The sequence below is a fragment of the Mirounga leonina genome, unplaced genomic scaffold, assembly GCF_011800145.1.
Source record: "Mirounga leonina isolate KUSES-001 unplaced genomic scaffold, KU_Mleo_1.0 Mir_366, whole genome shotgun sequence".
Taxonomy (NCBI): Eukaryota; Metazoa; Chordata; class Mammalia; order Carnivora; family Phocidae; genus Mirounga; species Mirounga leonina.
Genome location: NW_023270709.1, coordinates 8,432,849 through 8,449,083, shown reverse-complemented (window position 1 = coordinate 8,449,083; position 16,235 = coordinate 8,432,849). Strand labels below are relative to the sequence as shown.

Below are 16,235 nucleotides of genomic sequence, written 5' to 3'. Positions count from 1 at the left end.
AAGCAGCTGGCTACAAAGATAACATCTGAAGGGAAACTGGTTAGGCATGATGCATGAAGTTACGTGAGAAGGCTTAATCTTCAAATCATGGCCAGATCCAAAGCCTGTCCATGAAGACCCAGGCACAGAGGCCAGCCTTCCAAACACTAAATTTCCCCAGCACTGTCAAAAGTGACCTGGAAGGGTACACTTTGCTTTCCACAGTGCAAGAATCTTCCCGTAGAGCTAGCCTCGCCATATGGAAATCATTGTTCACCTGGAGCCCATGAACCTGGGAGGTCCATGGATAGATCTTCTGGGTCTGTAACAAATCCCCTAAAACCACACGTGAGAGGTGTACGTATCTTGTGTTTGTCACTGTGTGTGTGTTAAGGAAGGGTCAGTAGCTATTACCAGATTTTTGTAAGGGGCTTCCATCCATACCTGTACTAGCATGCCGTGAAGACAGCAGATAGCTCCAATTCAGGCAGTTTTTGTAAACATTCTCTTTATATTTTTAAAAATCTAAAAGTGTTCTGAAATTGTTTTCCAACTTAGGAAAAATATGTTGGCCATACTTGAAAATTAAACCAAGAGTACTCAGAGCATTCTAATAACACACTCCTGTACTTCCAACATATATATTGATAGAGTCAGGACATCTGGAAAGAAAGTGAAAATTTCAGCCTGTCTTCTAAATGTTTTGTCTGCATCAGAGATTTTCACCTGGGGAGCAGTTTTCTAAGTTGGCTCCTAGAAATCAACAGGGGTGCTTACAATAAACTGATTACAGGCTCCACCTGAGGTTCTGAGCTAATTGCTTGGGAGTGGGCCTAGACCTCCATGATTTTTAAGTTCCCCAGGGGACTCTGTATGCATGGCAGGCTGAAGACCACGGGCAAAGCGCTGGACAAACCGTTCGGCCTACGATCTGTGCTCTGCTGTGGTCACCACCATGATTATTGTCTGCTCCACCCTGATCCCTGTGACCCCAGCAGTCCCCTCATCCCACCCAACAGGTGTTGATTTGAATGTCATAAACATGGAGAATTGGCTGCAATTTTCATTTTTCTCATAGATTTTTAAATTCCATAGACATAAATTTAGACACAAACTGTGTCTTAAAGAGTAAAGCCCATGAAGATTTGTTCTTTACTGCAAAGTCAGTAAGTGAGAGTCTTTTTCTCTGGGAATTGTCCTTTCTCTTTCCTTCTGTTCGTAAGAAAGGCTCATTTCCATATGATTTTTTTTCTATAGTATATGCCACTTAAAGAAATAGGGTATAAGAATGACCGAGTTGTTACATAGGAAACTCAGTCAAAAAATTCCACTGTTAAGCAGTTAACCTGATTTCACAAATATTTACTGGGCACTGGCTAGATATTGGAGTTGAAAGTGCACTAAAATATAAGGTAAATAAAACAAACTACCTTGAACACTGCTATTCCAAAAACAGTATGAGCTATAAAGTATGGAGCTTTTGCCTTGTGTCCTACAGTGTGTTTGTTGCTTTATATGCATTATCCCATTCTACCCTTTTCTTTTTGAGGTAAGAACTATTATTATCTTGTTCCCAAGTTATGTAGAGCTTATTCAGGTCCATCCATTCAGCACACATATCTTCTAAACAAACAAACCCCAGAACACATGGCCATTTTCTAGCTTATTGTGTGGTGTTGGGAGAGCACTCCATTCCTAGAACCTAGTAAACACAGCCTAAGAGCAAATAATAATAGCGTTTCACATTGATGACCCCATAGGAATGTCAGTCCAGTCTTAGAGACAGGAAAACTGAATCTCAAAAAGGTTGAGTAAGTCACCTGAGGCCTCACTACTAGTAAGTGCCGAACTGACATTGAACTCTAGCCACCTCATGAGATGCTTTGCCAAATACCCAATACTTCTGAGACTTGTCATAGATAAACTTGCCAACAAAGGACCTTACACTGTCCTGGACTCAGATGTTGTAACTGCAGATGAAAAGTCTTTTTTTTTTTTTTTTTTTGCTTATTTTAGTATCCAGATTCTTTTTCTTCAAGTTCCACAGTGATGACTCCCTCTTTGGCCACATTTCTTTCTAGTGTGCCTAAAAGGAAGAAGGCTCATGCCCCCTAGAGCATTTTCTTCCTCTTGAACTCGGGAATCTCCTGTGTGCTGGCAGGAAACTTGAGTCCTGTCCAGAAGCAGGATTTGCCTGGCCATCCTCACCATGGAAATGTGTTGCTACACCAAATACACTTCCACCTCCTGCTGAGAAAGAGCAGCTGGTGGTCATGGCTATTAACCTGAGCTCTCATTAGGGTGGTTTTTATAATGAGGAAAAGAGTGTGATCCTAATTAGTAATTTTGCATCTTTGTCTCAATAGGTATCCCCCAATCAAAGCAATCAGCTATCCTCATCACACGAGTTCCATTGCCAAAAAATAACCATTCTGTAAAACCAGCAAAAGTGAAGATGGCTAAGGACACAGGAAAGCAGAAAGGTTTTATGTGTTGCTAATGAGCTGCATTCTCCCCCACTTCTGCCTTAGGTCCGCGGCACCAGGATGGTTGGTTCTGAAATGGTGGTGACAGTTGAGTTTACCAATCCTCTAAAAGAAACTCTGCGGAATGTGTGGATACACCTGGATGGTCCTGGACTGATGAAGCCAAGGAGGAAGATGTTCCGGTAAGGGGTGGTGTGGGGACTGAGAAGGTGACAAGTGATGTGGGACTGTAGGAAGGCTTAGCTTTCTCTGTCTTTTCCAAACTTACATCTAACACCCATTAAACATGTCTGAGAAGCTGCCACCTTCTTATTGGCCATTTTTAGGAGTCATGGGGTAAAAGTAGGGTTGGTTTGACTGGCATTTCCATCATTTAATCCTTAAAACCACCCTAATGAGATAGGTACTATTATCATCTCCCTTTGGGTAGCAGAGGCTTTGAGAGGTCGGCTGGTTTGCCCCAAGTTCCACAGCTAATAAGAGAGGTGCCCAGATTCAGACTCAGGGTGGCTGATTCAGAAATTAAGTTTCAAGCATTCTGCCATACCACCTCCTCAGGTGTCAATTCTACTACTATCCATGGAGTACCTAGTGTGTGTCAGATATTATGCTGAAAGATGTCCCTTTTCAAGGGTCCTCTCTTCCCAGCCCCACCTTCCAGATTTCCCTGACACAAGCACTCTAGAACTGTTGCTTTCTGTAGAGTAGAGGGAAGCCTAAAGAGTTGCAGACTTGGTTCTCTAGGGGACAAATGACTACCTCAGGCTCCATGATAAAATGAATGAGACTGTTTCATTCACACCTAGCACTGTCAGATTGTGCCCTATAGTTTCTTAGCTTCTGTGACTTCTGCTGACAAAGAGTGTCCCCCAACAAGACAGCCCATTTCACAGTCAGGTAGCTCTCATTGTTAGAAAACAGTTCTACCTTTTGATCCTACCCAGTGATCTTAATTCTGTCACTTGGATCAGCACAAAATAAAACCCATCTCTCTTCCATCTGGTGCCTTGCAAATGTTTGCAAACAACTGTCACATCTTCTCTATATCTCTCCTGACCCCTAATGTGGCTTTAGCTTCCCCCTCCAACCTTTCCCACATACACCAGTTTGTCAGTGCTCCTCTTAAAGTGTGACACCCAGAATGGATCCCAATCTTTGAGGCTTAATACTTTCATTTCTACCACAAATAAGTCCCTGTCAGCATCAATCGATCTAGCATATTTTCTGTGGGGTAAACTTCTAAAGCATAGAAGGAGAGGTGGAGGGCTGCAGAAAGTGCCTGATGGCGAAATATGTTAGGAATCTCCCTAACACCCTTTCTGGAAGCTACCCCCTCTGAAACTGTGGGACCAGGCCAAGGCCTCCTTCACCCCTTCTGGGATGCCTTTAAAGAACAATTTGCCCACTAAGTGCTCTCCGCATTCCTTTCAAATTACAGTGCTCACAGCTTCTGCAATCCCATTGTCTAAGAGAGACTGCTGCCCATGAATGCAATAAACAACAGAGAAAATAATTTGAGTGCTTTTTTAAAAATGCAAGCACAAAACATAACAACCCTTCCTGTGCTACTAGGAAAGTTGAAGGAAAAAAAAAGAATTAAATTAGAAATCATCCTTAGTGAGAGGGAGAGGTCAGCAGTGATAGCCCTGATTTCATCAGAAACGACAGCCTCACTCACCTCTTCTCGCACCTTCCCACTTGAATCAGATGCGAGAATCCCTCAGGCAAAGTGAAACACGTTTCTTCTTCAAAACGACCCCCGCTGCATCCATTTTTTCCTTCTCAAATGGTAACCCTGGAAGCCTCATCTGAGGGTACTGGAACCTCCTCCTACCTGTCCACCTTGCTGTGCCAAAAATCCCACCTTGATCATAGGCCAATGCATGAAAAGAGACAATCTGTGTGTTAGAAGAAAGATTAATCCTCACACGGTGCAATGACCTACAGTTTGGCAGGCATAGGGCTCTAAGTGAGTTGAGTGTCCAGGCGCTTATTGTTAATATCTGACATTGGGGTAGGGCAAAGTGGAGTGAATCATGGAAAGGATGGGAGAGTCCAGTCCTTACATGGATACAAGGCAAATGCCCTGCCCACACTCTTCCTTAAGGTACTATTGGTCGTTACTTCCAACACCTTGGTCTATGGCAGATGGGTAACAGACAGAAAGCGAGGTCCTCAATCTCTTATGGGAATCCAGATCCAGGAGGTGAATCTCTCCAACACAAAGGTAGCTTTATTTCTCTGAGACTGTCAAAAATTGGAGAGAACTTGAGAGGGAAAATATTTACGATCTAGGGTGGGTTTGGGACTTTGGAGAGCACTACTTTCTCTGTCTCCTTCTGACTCCAGCACACACATTCACAACCAAGACCTGAGCCAGCCAGCACCCACATCCATATTGTCAGATAATTATAAGCACTCCAGGGTACCCTATGCTGCCAAGATCTGATCTAAGAGTGGCAGATCCATGTAACAACTTGGACCCTTAAAAAGAGCAATTGTGTAGTAGCAGAATTGTTCACAAGACTGATTCCTTTCTAGGATACACATCTTGAATAGTCAAGGGAATCACTACCCCCACCTATCCACCCACAGTCCTGCCAAGGCCCTAGAAGACAAGGGGTGTCAAGCTCAAAACAGGGGGCCTGGAAGGCAGGAGCTAGAGAACAGGGAATTGAACTAGGAATGAGGAAAGCAGTGGTGTTTCACTCCTTGCTCAGGGTATGAGCCAAACTGTGTTCCGAGATGATTTACCTTCCTGCCTTCTGCTACCACCTCCCACCTATCTCAGATGCTTGAAAGTGCTGCCCCCACAGACTCTCAGCTTTCAAGTTTCTGCACTTGATACTTCCAGAACATCAAATAATTCATCTTCCAGATTCATTTTTCTCTTTAAAAAATGATCAGGTTCAGTAAGTTATTTCAAGAGAAAAGTTCCCTGACTTTGTGATTTTGTTTTAAATTTTGAGTTTCTCAAGGAGGACAGAAGCTGAGGGCTAGACACATGGAGAACAACCCATAGATAGTTGCAGTTTATTGTAATAATAATCCCATTTGCCTGTGTGTGTTCAAGATGATAAATGGCCAGCATGTCTTGATAGCTCAGCACATTAACTGAGAACCATTTATCACAACATCTATCCCCAGGCAAATAGGATTATTCCAGTATTACTCCATTTACCAATATGGGTGAGTGATTCTTTTCTCTTTCTGTACATATTTATCTATAAATAAATGCATACTTAGACATGCATGTGTATTTTCATGTATGAGTATCTTTGTTTGATAGTCTTGAGTAGACATCTAAACATGTATGAGATACATATGTGAATATCATTATGGGGCCAGGTTTATGAATAAGAGCCAATAACGAAGTGAAGCTCAGGGATTATAGTTTCTATTTGAGGTAGTCACCTGCATTACATGGCCCTAGGCCAGATCCTTAAGCAAGACAACTATTTTACAAAGTGTTTCTGATTGATCACTTGGGGAAACCAGAGGAGAAAGAATGAAAGGATCAGGGTAAAAATTGCCCAGCGCTTGAGAAATAAATATCTTAAAACATATATTCATATTGAACTTATCACCGTAAATTAAGGACAGAGAACTGTTTCTCTGCAAACAGGCGGGAGGAATTTACTTGCCTAGTTTTGCAGAGTTCAGGCAGAGGAAGCAACAACCACAAGGGTGGATTGTGCTAATAATAATAATTATAGCAACAGCAACAGTAATAACGACACTAAACGACACTTGGCAATTGCCATATTTGCCATGCTTCTAAGTGCAGTACAAATAGTAATTCACCCCACTCTCTCCACACCCTATTCATTTTTTTTAAGATTTTATTTATTTATCTGATAGAGAGAGAAAGCGAGCACAAGTAGGCAGAGCAGCAGGCAGAGGGAGAGGAGAAGCAGGCTCCCCGCCGAGTGGAGAGTCTGATGCGGAGCTCGATCCCAGGACCCTGGGATCATGACCTGAGCTGAAGGCAGACACTTAACCAACTGAGCCACCCAGGCACCCCCACACTCTATTCAATATTTTATAGTGTCTGCCTTTTACAGGTGAGGAAACCCATGGTGAGGTCAATGTTTTTCAAACCTTGAATCATAAAATCGATTTACTGAGTTTGAAAAATACCTATATAGGTTATGTGTGTGCACTTTTCACCCAATTTGGCTTTTATATAATGGGTGAAAATAATTTATAGAACCACATTTATAAAGAACAAAAATAAAGAAGAGAATTAGCAAATACCAAATTGATTGAGACATTTAGACCAGCAGCGGCAGAGTCAATGCCTGGAGCAGTTCCAAAGAGAGGAGTCCCCAAGGCCTTAGATGCCTTTCCCAATTCACTGGGCACAGGTATAAGAGTTTGAAAGGGATTTCTTATTTAGTGTCTAGATTTCAAAGATTTGGGGTATTCCCCTTTCTATCCCAGAGGATGTACATCCACTGCCATCTAAAATACATATTGTTTTAGCTCTATTTGAGGAAACTTGGGGCTTCTAACTTTATATTGAATAGGTCAAGCACAGGTATGTGGCCCCATATTTCTCCTTGTACTTTGGCTGTGTTTAAAGTAATGCTCTATGGACCTGGCCTCCAAGGGCAAATAGGGGATCACATAGCTGAGGCCTTTGAACCACTCCAGACTTTCTTTGGCAGTTCCCCTTCCTTGTAACCCCTCCTACCACCACCCCAGTCTGAAGCTACAGCATCCCCTGCTACTTTGGTCCCTCAGTCCCTCCATGGTACTAGTAGGAAGTACCCTCCACTAGGGATGTATTCACAGAATTCCTCTGCACATCATGTTCCTCATTTCTTAGCATGAGCACACTCTTCATGTCCCCCAACACATTTTTGTTTGTCCATGGTCTGGGTCATCAGGTTATGGCTGTGGAAGATTCCATAAGGCTCCTTAGGATCTCATCTTCCTTGCCTATAAATGAGGTAGCTGGACTAAGTGATTTCTAAGTCCTTTTCAATTCTGACGCGTTGTGCCTCGGTAATCCAATGAAAACAGGTCCCTTTTCTGTCTAAGGCACTCATGGTGGTCTTCCTTCATCTCCCAGATGTCCTCCCAGAGAAGTGCTGGCCCAGGATCCCCTGCAAGGTCACCCAGTACATGCTCTCCCTGAGGATCAGAGAGCAGAGACCAGGAATCCTCTATGAGCAATATAAGCAAGAAGCTCTTAGTACTGAATAAAAGGGCATCTGTCTTGCTTATAGGAAAAAAAAAAAAAAAAGCTAGCACAGTGATCAGAAAAGTCATCTTTATGGAGGAGCATGGATTTGGGAATCAGAACAGCCTGGGTCCAAATCTCATCTCCGCCCATTCACAGCTGTGTGATCTTGGAAAAACTGCCTCACTTGTTTATCCCTCCATTTCTCTTAACTATTCAGTGTGTCAAATAGTACCTACCCCAAGGGACTATCATGTATGTAAAACCTGAATGTAACTTCCCCCTGAGGCTTCTATAGGGTAAAATATGTGAAGCACCCCAGAGAAGCCTAAATCTCCCCAACCCTGATTGACCTTAGTCATTCACTGGAGTGGGCTTGGCCATGAAGCTTAGGAAAACCTCAGTGCATAGGCTGCAGAGGAAGAGGAGAATACCAGAACCATTAAAGGCCAGTCCCATTATCAGGATGGACACAAATGAGTAGTAGAAAGGTACATGGGCAAAGGGACCCAATTTGGTGGTTAAACAGGATTATGAATTATAGAGCATGTAAATACTCCATCAGTTGGCAGCAGGTAAGGTTATGTTCCAGACCTTGGGCCTGGGAACAAGGTCTATCCCAAAGGGATTGGCAAGAACTAATTAGAGTATCAGGACCTCAGCAAAGGCAGCTGGGGATTCAGATAGGAGTCTAATTCAGGAGGGAACTAGAGTGGCCCAAAATGAGCCAAGGGAGATCAGTCACATCCATGAGGCTACTGCAGAGGCTGGGGGACAAACTAGACTTCAGTTGACTCATGGCTGCTGGGAGACTCAGCCCTTCTTCACCATGCACTGGATGGACCACATCTACTGTGTGGCAGTAGATGCCAGTTGATACATCCAAGTGGAAGGAACCATGACCCAACGGGCCTGTCACAGGCACATCCCCATCTAGGGGCCTCCTTTGGGTTGGAACTGGTAAAATCAGCCCTTCTGTCTTCTACTACCATCAACTGAGAGAAAGAGAGCATGTGACTCAGGCAAGGGTTCTCACTGCTTCCTGATCAAGGTGGGGAACTGGATCTGCCTCTCTGGAAAGTAAAACCTTTCCTCTCTTTTCCATCCTTTCAGTGAAATCCAGCCCAACTCCACTGTGCAATGGGAAGAAGCGTGTCGACCCTGGGTGTCTGGCCGTCGGAAGCTGATAGCCAGCATGACCAGTGACTCCCTGAGACATGTGTATGGCGAGCTGGATTTGCAGATTCAAAAACAACCTTCTGCATAAATGCACAGGGGGGTGAGATGGACCGGGGTACTGGGTCTCTTGTAGTCTTGGCTAAGGAAATTCTAATGCAAAATATAGTCAGCTCTTGCTTTAACTTGGGTATGAAGACCCAGCCAGGACTACACGGGGCCCCAGAGTAGAAACGCCATGTATTTCAAAGACTACTTTTCAATGTGACTATTCAATATGGAAGTTAGTTTTTAATCACTCCACCTTCCAAAAGATTCTGAGCATTAGCTTTAATTAAGCTCTAATTAAGTTCTCATGGCTCATAAGAGTAGAAGTCATCATTTATCATCACAAATGGCTATAGCTCCAAATATCAGAGGACTTCCCTTAACAAGGGGACTTGCTCAATACCTGGCTTCATGTAAAACAAGACTCTGATCTCCCACTCAGCCTTTTGGAGGTAATATACTCCCCAAAGGGGAGAGAAGCACATGATTTGGGCCCTAGAATTCTATTCCCCTTTCTTTGGAATCAACTCTCTGTGTCAGAATATTTTTCCCAGGTAGTGAGAACAACATCATTTTTCTTCTTGGCAAAGCCAGGGCAAGGTCTTTCATCTTACACCTGCGGCAAAGCAACTGCCTGCCAAATTTCACAGATTTACCTTGTGAGAAGATATGGCCCCATATTAACAAATTGCATTTGTGGGAAACTTAATCACCTAAGAGGAGATAAGATAGCAGGTGCAATACTCAGATCTATTAAATAATGGAGTTTTATGGTGCCTTCTATAAGAGGTGTCACACTGTGGCCTGATCAGCAGGAACCAATATCCTTTACTTTAACTCTTTTGGGGCCACAGGACTAGAAATAACAAGGCTGACTTGGGACAGGAAAAATGAGGAATTAGTCTCTTTTATTAGTGATTATACTTCAAGATCTGTCTCTCTGGGATCCTCTCCTTCACACAATGATGTCCAGGTACATTTTTAGAGATAAAACAAGCCCTATGAGTTGGAGAATCTGGCAGATTTAGTGGCCAGACATGTAGAAGGATGGGCAGCCACTAATTCCCTGTTGTCCTTCATATCACTCCTGTTGAGACCTCAGCTCAGGACATAGATGCTAAAAGGTAATACAGAGTCCACTTTGCAAGTAGCCAATGCTAACACAGACCCAATGACAGAAGATGTTGACATCATTTGTGTTATGCTCCAAGGTTCCAACAGGCAAGGCTATCTGCTATTTATCTGCAAGGCTGATTTATGATCAAAATTATCCATTGATATGCCTAGGGTATGATTCTTAGCAAAAACAAAAACAAAGTGGGAAAAGCCAGAATGAAATTTTCTGATCTGCATAATCACATTTCTAAGCCTTTAAGACTATTCCGGGCACCAGGGACCCATGAGGGTTAGTGGTCACCTCCATATGTGCATCATACCTAATTCTATTAAGTAATTAATAATCCCAGCATTTGCCAAGCTTTCCAATACTCAATTTTAAAATGAAATGCATTTTGCTATATGGTTAAACTGGCTTAATGTAGTATATGCTTATTAACTAGAATGTAATCAAAGCTTCAAATAAAGTTAATGTGATTATGTTTGCATCTGCATAAAAGTGAACACTTCATTTTCAATACAACATACTACTAACCACAGGTGGTCAAGAAACCACCCTTCCTTAGCAATAGATGACCAACCCTGGCTAGGAAAACAAGCATTTCTACTTTAAAGGAAATGACTTTAATAGGTACTCAGGCACAGTTAGCTTTCCTCACTGCTCTCTTTACATTTTATTAACCACATTCATCAAAGGAGGAAGTTTATGTATTTAGTTCAAAACCAGCTTCCAGAAACTGCAAAATCTCTGTAGGTACTTTTTCATGAATGATCTCATGAATCATTATAGTGACTCAGTAGACAAACCAGCTGGACACCTCTCATAAAGAACACCTTTTGTGGTCTTGGAACAAAGATGGAAAACATATGACAAGTGTGTATGGGAGATCCTGCATTCATGGCAACATCACTGAACAATTGCAACTCAGATAGGGCCTCAGAACTCTCCTCAATGCAGCACTCCAGGCAGCCATTACCAACTGATTTAGAGTTGGCACTCAAAATAAAACCTATTCATCATGCCTAAGAACCAGCCCATCCCCTCTAATAGCTGGGATTCTACACTGTATAATAATGCTGCGACTCTAAAAATCATTTTAGCAATGGTAACAAGCAATGAATCTCAGCACCAGAGACTCTGAATTCTAGTTTCTGCCTCTGCTAAGCCTCTATGCTTCTTAACAAATCTTTATTTGTGTTTATAGCTTCAGTGACCAAAGAGGGGTAATAATACTTACATTTCCACAAGATTCTTCTGGGGATATATGAAGCAAAACTTAACAACACATGCAAAACTATAGGTAGATAGATGATAGAAATTGAGATAGGTAGATAGATAGATGATAGATTATGGATAGATGGATAGATAGATGATAGATTAGATAGATAGATGATAGATATAGATGATAGATGATAGATAGATATAGATAGAAAGAGAGAGAGAGATTGTATGAATACATTTTTTCCAAGTAATTTCACTTCATCAACCCTGTAAAAGAAATAAATGTAATTATTTCCAGCCTGTTGATAAAGACCCTAAAAAGGTCTAGGAAGCCACACATCATGGCAAGTCAAGCTGCAGATGGGAGCAAGCGGTGAAATCAACCCCTGGTTTACTGTATTTTCTTTACATCTTTTGTCTCTCAAAGTTTTTAAGAATATTGAATTAAAATCAACTTCAAGACTCTTCATAGAGTTGCAGTATAACAACAAAAATATGTACAAATTTATAATAAGAATATGGAAGGATATGGAGTTTGTGCAATCAAAAGTCACAAAATTCCAGACGTAAAGTTGTCATTTATGAACATTCTTCCAATATTACTACAAAGTTAGTAGTCAACCAACCCAACTATCCATTCATTCATCTTTTCTACCATCAAGCCATGCTCCTGCCAGCTAGCCAGCCAGGCAACCTTTTAACCACCTATCCATTCTTTATTCCAACCATCCATTTAACATTTATGAATTAATTAATTGTGCAAGCATGAATTAAACAAATATTTATTGAACATTAGGCATCATCCTAGAGCCTGGGAATTCAACAATGAAAAGTCCCATGGTCCTTACCCAGAAAGAACTCACATCCAGAGAAGAGGGCCAGATATATAAATAGGTAAGGTACATGAGATATTATGTTAATTGAGAGTTGCCCAGCATACCATGGGAATAAAGAGGGGGAAAAAATGCCTGAAAAAGCCTCCCTTAATGTCTCCAATAATGGAGAATAAATTCAAATTGAATCATGAAAAAAAAAAGAGCAAGAGGTAAGATAGAGATCATTTGACAAAGAAGAGCTCATGTAACAGCCTAGAGAAGAGAAACAACATGACCTTTCTGGGGAACTGCAATTAGCTTGGCATGGCGAGATGGTCAATATCCAGCAAGAAGAGGCAGGGATCTCCATATTCACCATAATGACTCAGAGATCATTTGTAAGACAGTATCTACAGAGATTTCAGCCACAGAAGTATGGGTCAGAGTTGGAGCACTTCCAAGAATGAGAATTTGTTCCTTCTGCCCTGTGTTGTGGAGAAAGGCTAATAAAGACTGCTAATTAAAAAAAAAAAAAAAACAGAAAAACAAAACAAACAAAAAAACTGGATCAAAACTAAGAACTATAGTGGGTGAGTCAAAGAGGGACGAGGCCAAGAGAGTATGGGGTGGAATGCCTAACTCAAGTCAGTGAGGAAGGTGTAAGCTTGGGACCGGGGCCACATTGGGGTCTAGGAATGGGAAATGAGATGTATCAAGGCCCAAGTGGATACAAAGTGAGAAAGGTAGCATGTCAAGGGAAGCTGTCCATTTCAAAGACTGATACAAGTATACAACAGATAAGTTCCTAGAAGCTGAAATTTGGGCAACCAAGTATTTACCATTGGCAGAGACTGATGAATACCCAGGATCTTATTCCTAGGGCCATTCTCACTTCTCTTAAAGGCCAAGCTCTCCAACTCAGTACCCAAGAGAGCCAAATGCTTCTAGAGATACTCCTTCCATTTTCAGCACTTCGAACCACTTAGACTCAGTTTTACCTTCTTAGTCTCTGTAGAAGAATGAAAACAAGACAAGACAAACATCTTTTGAGCGTATCTGTCAGAAATCACTCTATAAAAACAAACACATAACTACATGAGAAGAAAAAACAAAGGGCTCGGTTGCGGTAGGATGAGTAACTAGGAGATTGTGCTCACCTCAAGTGCCAGGAGTTACACTGAACACTTTTTAGCTCCAAAGACAATGGCCATTTTCAAAAAGATGCTTGGTCAGCTTGCTGCTGATAACAATTAATGAACCCCCATTAATTTTCACACTAACCATTGTTCTAGAACTTAAGTAATTATCTAAGCAATGTTTCACTACCCTGAAACTGATTCAAATATAAGGGGTCCTAATGAGTATTTTCTGTTAGTAAAAAGCAAGTACCTATAACACAGAAAGCGTTCTTTCCTCTTTTTGGTTTGAGCAAGTTTAGACAGTGGAAAACTACAGCAAGTTTAGACAGTGTAAAAATAATTACAATCAGAGTTTATTTACCTAAAGGTGGTAGATTATAGAATACCATAAAATTGTTGTCCCTGCTTCCATTGAGAAGTGGGGTCCACCTTCCCACCCCTCAACTCTAGGCAGGCTCTATGATTGCTTTGACCGAAAGAATGGGATAGAAACAATGCTACAAGTTCTAAGATCCATTCCTTGGGAGAATGGTGGCTTTCACTTCTTCTCTTTTGAAATCCTCTCCATAGAATGCCTGAGCTTCCAATAAGAGCTCAACTACTTTGAGACTGCCATACTGGAGTAGCTACATGTTAATTCTCTGGTCAGCCATCCTAGACAAACTCAGCCTTGCAGTAATCTCCACGAAGGCACCAGATATGATAATATAGCCATATGGGGCTCCCCAGATCAGCCCATCCACCAGCTGAGTACCATCACCACCACCAAGTGACCTCAGTTACTTAGAGCAGAAGAATCACTCTGCCAAGCCTTGCCCAAATTCCTGAACCACCAAATCATGAGATATATAAAATGGTTGCTGTTTTAAGTCACTAGATTTGAGGTTATCTGCAATGCAGTAAGATAAAACCAGAGCACTGAGCCCAACCATCTCAGAAAGGAGAGCAAATTACTGATTAACGCTCTTCTTGCTTTGAGGAAATGCTATGTTTGAACTTCATCTTTTCTTTCCAAAAAATATGGGACGATGCATAGTTTGTCATTACTCAGCAGCTTCCATGTATTTGAAGAGACCTAACACGTATACTTCCAAGTTTAATAGTTTCAACATTGCCAGTTCCTTGAACTCTTCCTTTTAAGCTATGATTTTCTGGGATCTTCATCAGCTTCATTGAGGTTTGGTTAGATGCTATTAGGGATAACTTGAAGATGAGAGAGAGAACCCGAGGATGGAGAATGACACTGTCTCTCACAGAGACTTAGGGAATAGGGTCATTCCACTGAGAACCTCAAAGCAATGTCAGATCCTCTACTACCCCCCCAAACCCAGGCTCTCCATGAGCTGAAGTACTAGGGAACGGTCTGGTCATGAACCTACATGCCATTGTTTTCTCCCTGAACGTTCGAAAATGCCTTGATTCTCACATAGGTCTACACTGATTTAGCTCTAACTATGTGAAACCAAATGGAATAAAGTAACTTATTTTTGTATCAGTTATACCTAAGCCTGAAATTTGTGGCCACTTTTAACAGGTAAGCCCGATAATGGCCTGAAACCTGAAGTGTTCAGTTAAAGATGAGTCAAAAACTAGTCATTTGATGGCAGTGACCCTAGAGCAGTCTTGCCCTTTAAAAATGTGTTCTCAGTACTCAATAGTAGTCGTAATGAGTAGCTGTCCTCTGCCCAGCCTTTCATCTATGAGGGGCTCTATGCCACAGTGGGGTCCCACATTTTTGTACATGCTTTCATCAAAACAGCCCAAACCATAGAAGGCCCATATCCACGTGGTTCCCCAAGATCCCTGACAGAAGGCACTGAGAGCTAGTCTCTGGTGAACCCTTGTTGCTCTTGCCTGTGCTCATCAGTACTACACAGCCCTCAGGAAGTGGAGGACCATATGATTTGCCATTCTATACCTTTTCCTGAAAAGAGAGATTCCTAAGCTTAGCAGATCATGCTCTTACATTATAAACTATGACATTTAATATGGATTTTGAATAGTTTCTGACCGTAATGACATCTTTATTCTACTTTTTTTTTTTTTAAGATTTTATTTATTTATTTGACAGAGAGAGAGATAGCGAGAGCAGGAACACAAGCAGGGGGAGTGGGAGAGTAAGAAGCAGGCTTCCTGCCGAGCAGGGAGCCCGATGTGGGACTCGATCCCAGGACCCTGGGATCATGACCTGAGCCGAAGGCAGACGCTTAACGACTGAGCCACCCAGGCGCCTTTTATTCTACTTTTAATGATATTTATAATTTACTTTTTCTTTACTGTTTCTGGGGTTAGTTTCTTATGGCTAATGTTACCCATATTTCAAAGTTGGACATCTATAGCATCTGGGGATTTTCAAGGGAGAGGTTCACCCTGCCACCAAGTATTCCCTTACCCAAATCAGACCTGTCCAGGCTGATGTGCCCATGGTATTGCCCTGGTACTGCCAAACTTGCTTTTTTGTACATTGCTTTAACTATAGACACAAGGCCAAGCTCATGAGTATTTTTTCTTTTGTCTTGGCTATAACCATGAATTCAAAAAAATATGGTTCTAAAAAAGGAATTTGATCATTAAAAGAGATGCTAGGCATCTTCAATAATATCCCAATTATCTTTATTGAGTATGCAATGCTAAAAACCCATATAGATCAACAAAGTGTTATTACTGATACAAAATTTAAAAATAGGTATAATAAAATAAAACCTCTCTCCGCGATGAAAAACAATAGGCTTTCATGATATCTTCACTAGTAATGTGAAACAGAAAGTGACAGCTATTATCTGGGAAATGTAAACTAAAAAAAAAAAAAACAAAAAAAAAAAACAAACAACCCGGGTTCACCTAAATAACCTAAATATTGAAAACATAATATAGGGACGCCTGGGTGGCTCAGTCGGTTAAGCGTCTGCCTTCAGCTCAGGTCATGATCCCAGCGTCCTGGGATCAAGCCCCGCATCGGGCTCCCCGCTCCGAGGGGAGCCTGCTTCTCCCTCTGCCCCCCCCCTCTCTCTCATGAATAAATAAATAAAATCTTTAAAAAAAATAAAATAAAATAATATAAAAATG

At 41.7% G+C, this 16,235-nt stretch overlaps 1 protein-coding gene across 1 annotated transcript in view; it reads left to right on the top strand.

Moving 5' to 3' along the window:
- The window catches only part of F13A1 (coagulation factor XIII A chain), a 162,388-nt gene extending 151,909 nt beyond the window's left edge, over positions 1-10,479 (top strand). The window contains exons 14-15 of the mRNA XM_035030792.1: positions 2,511-2,647; positions 8,767-10,479. Of these exons, the coding sequence (XP_034886683.1) occupies positions 2,511-2,647; positions 8,767-8,920 (291 nt within the window). The 3' untranslated portion in view covers positions 8,921-10,479. The remainder of the gene's footprint in view (positions 1-2,510; positions 2,648-8,766) is intronic.
- The last annotated feature ends 5,756 nt before the right edge of the window (positions 10,480-16,235 follow it).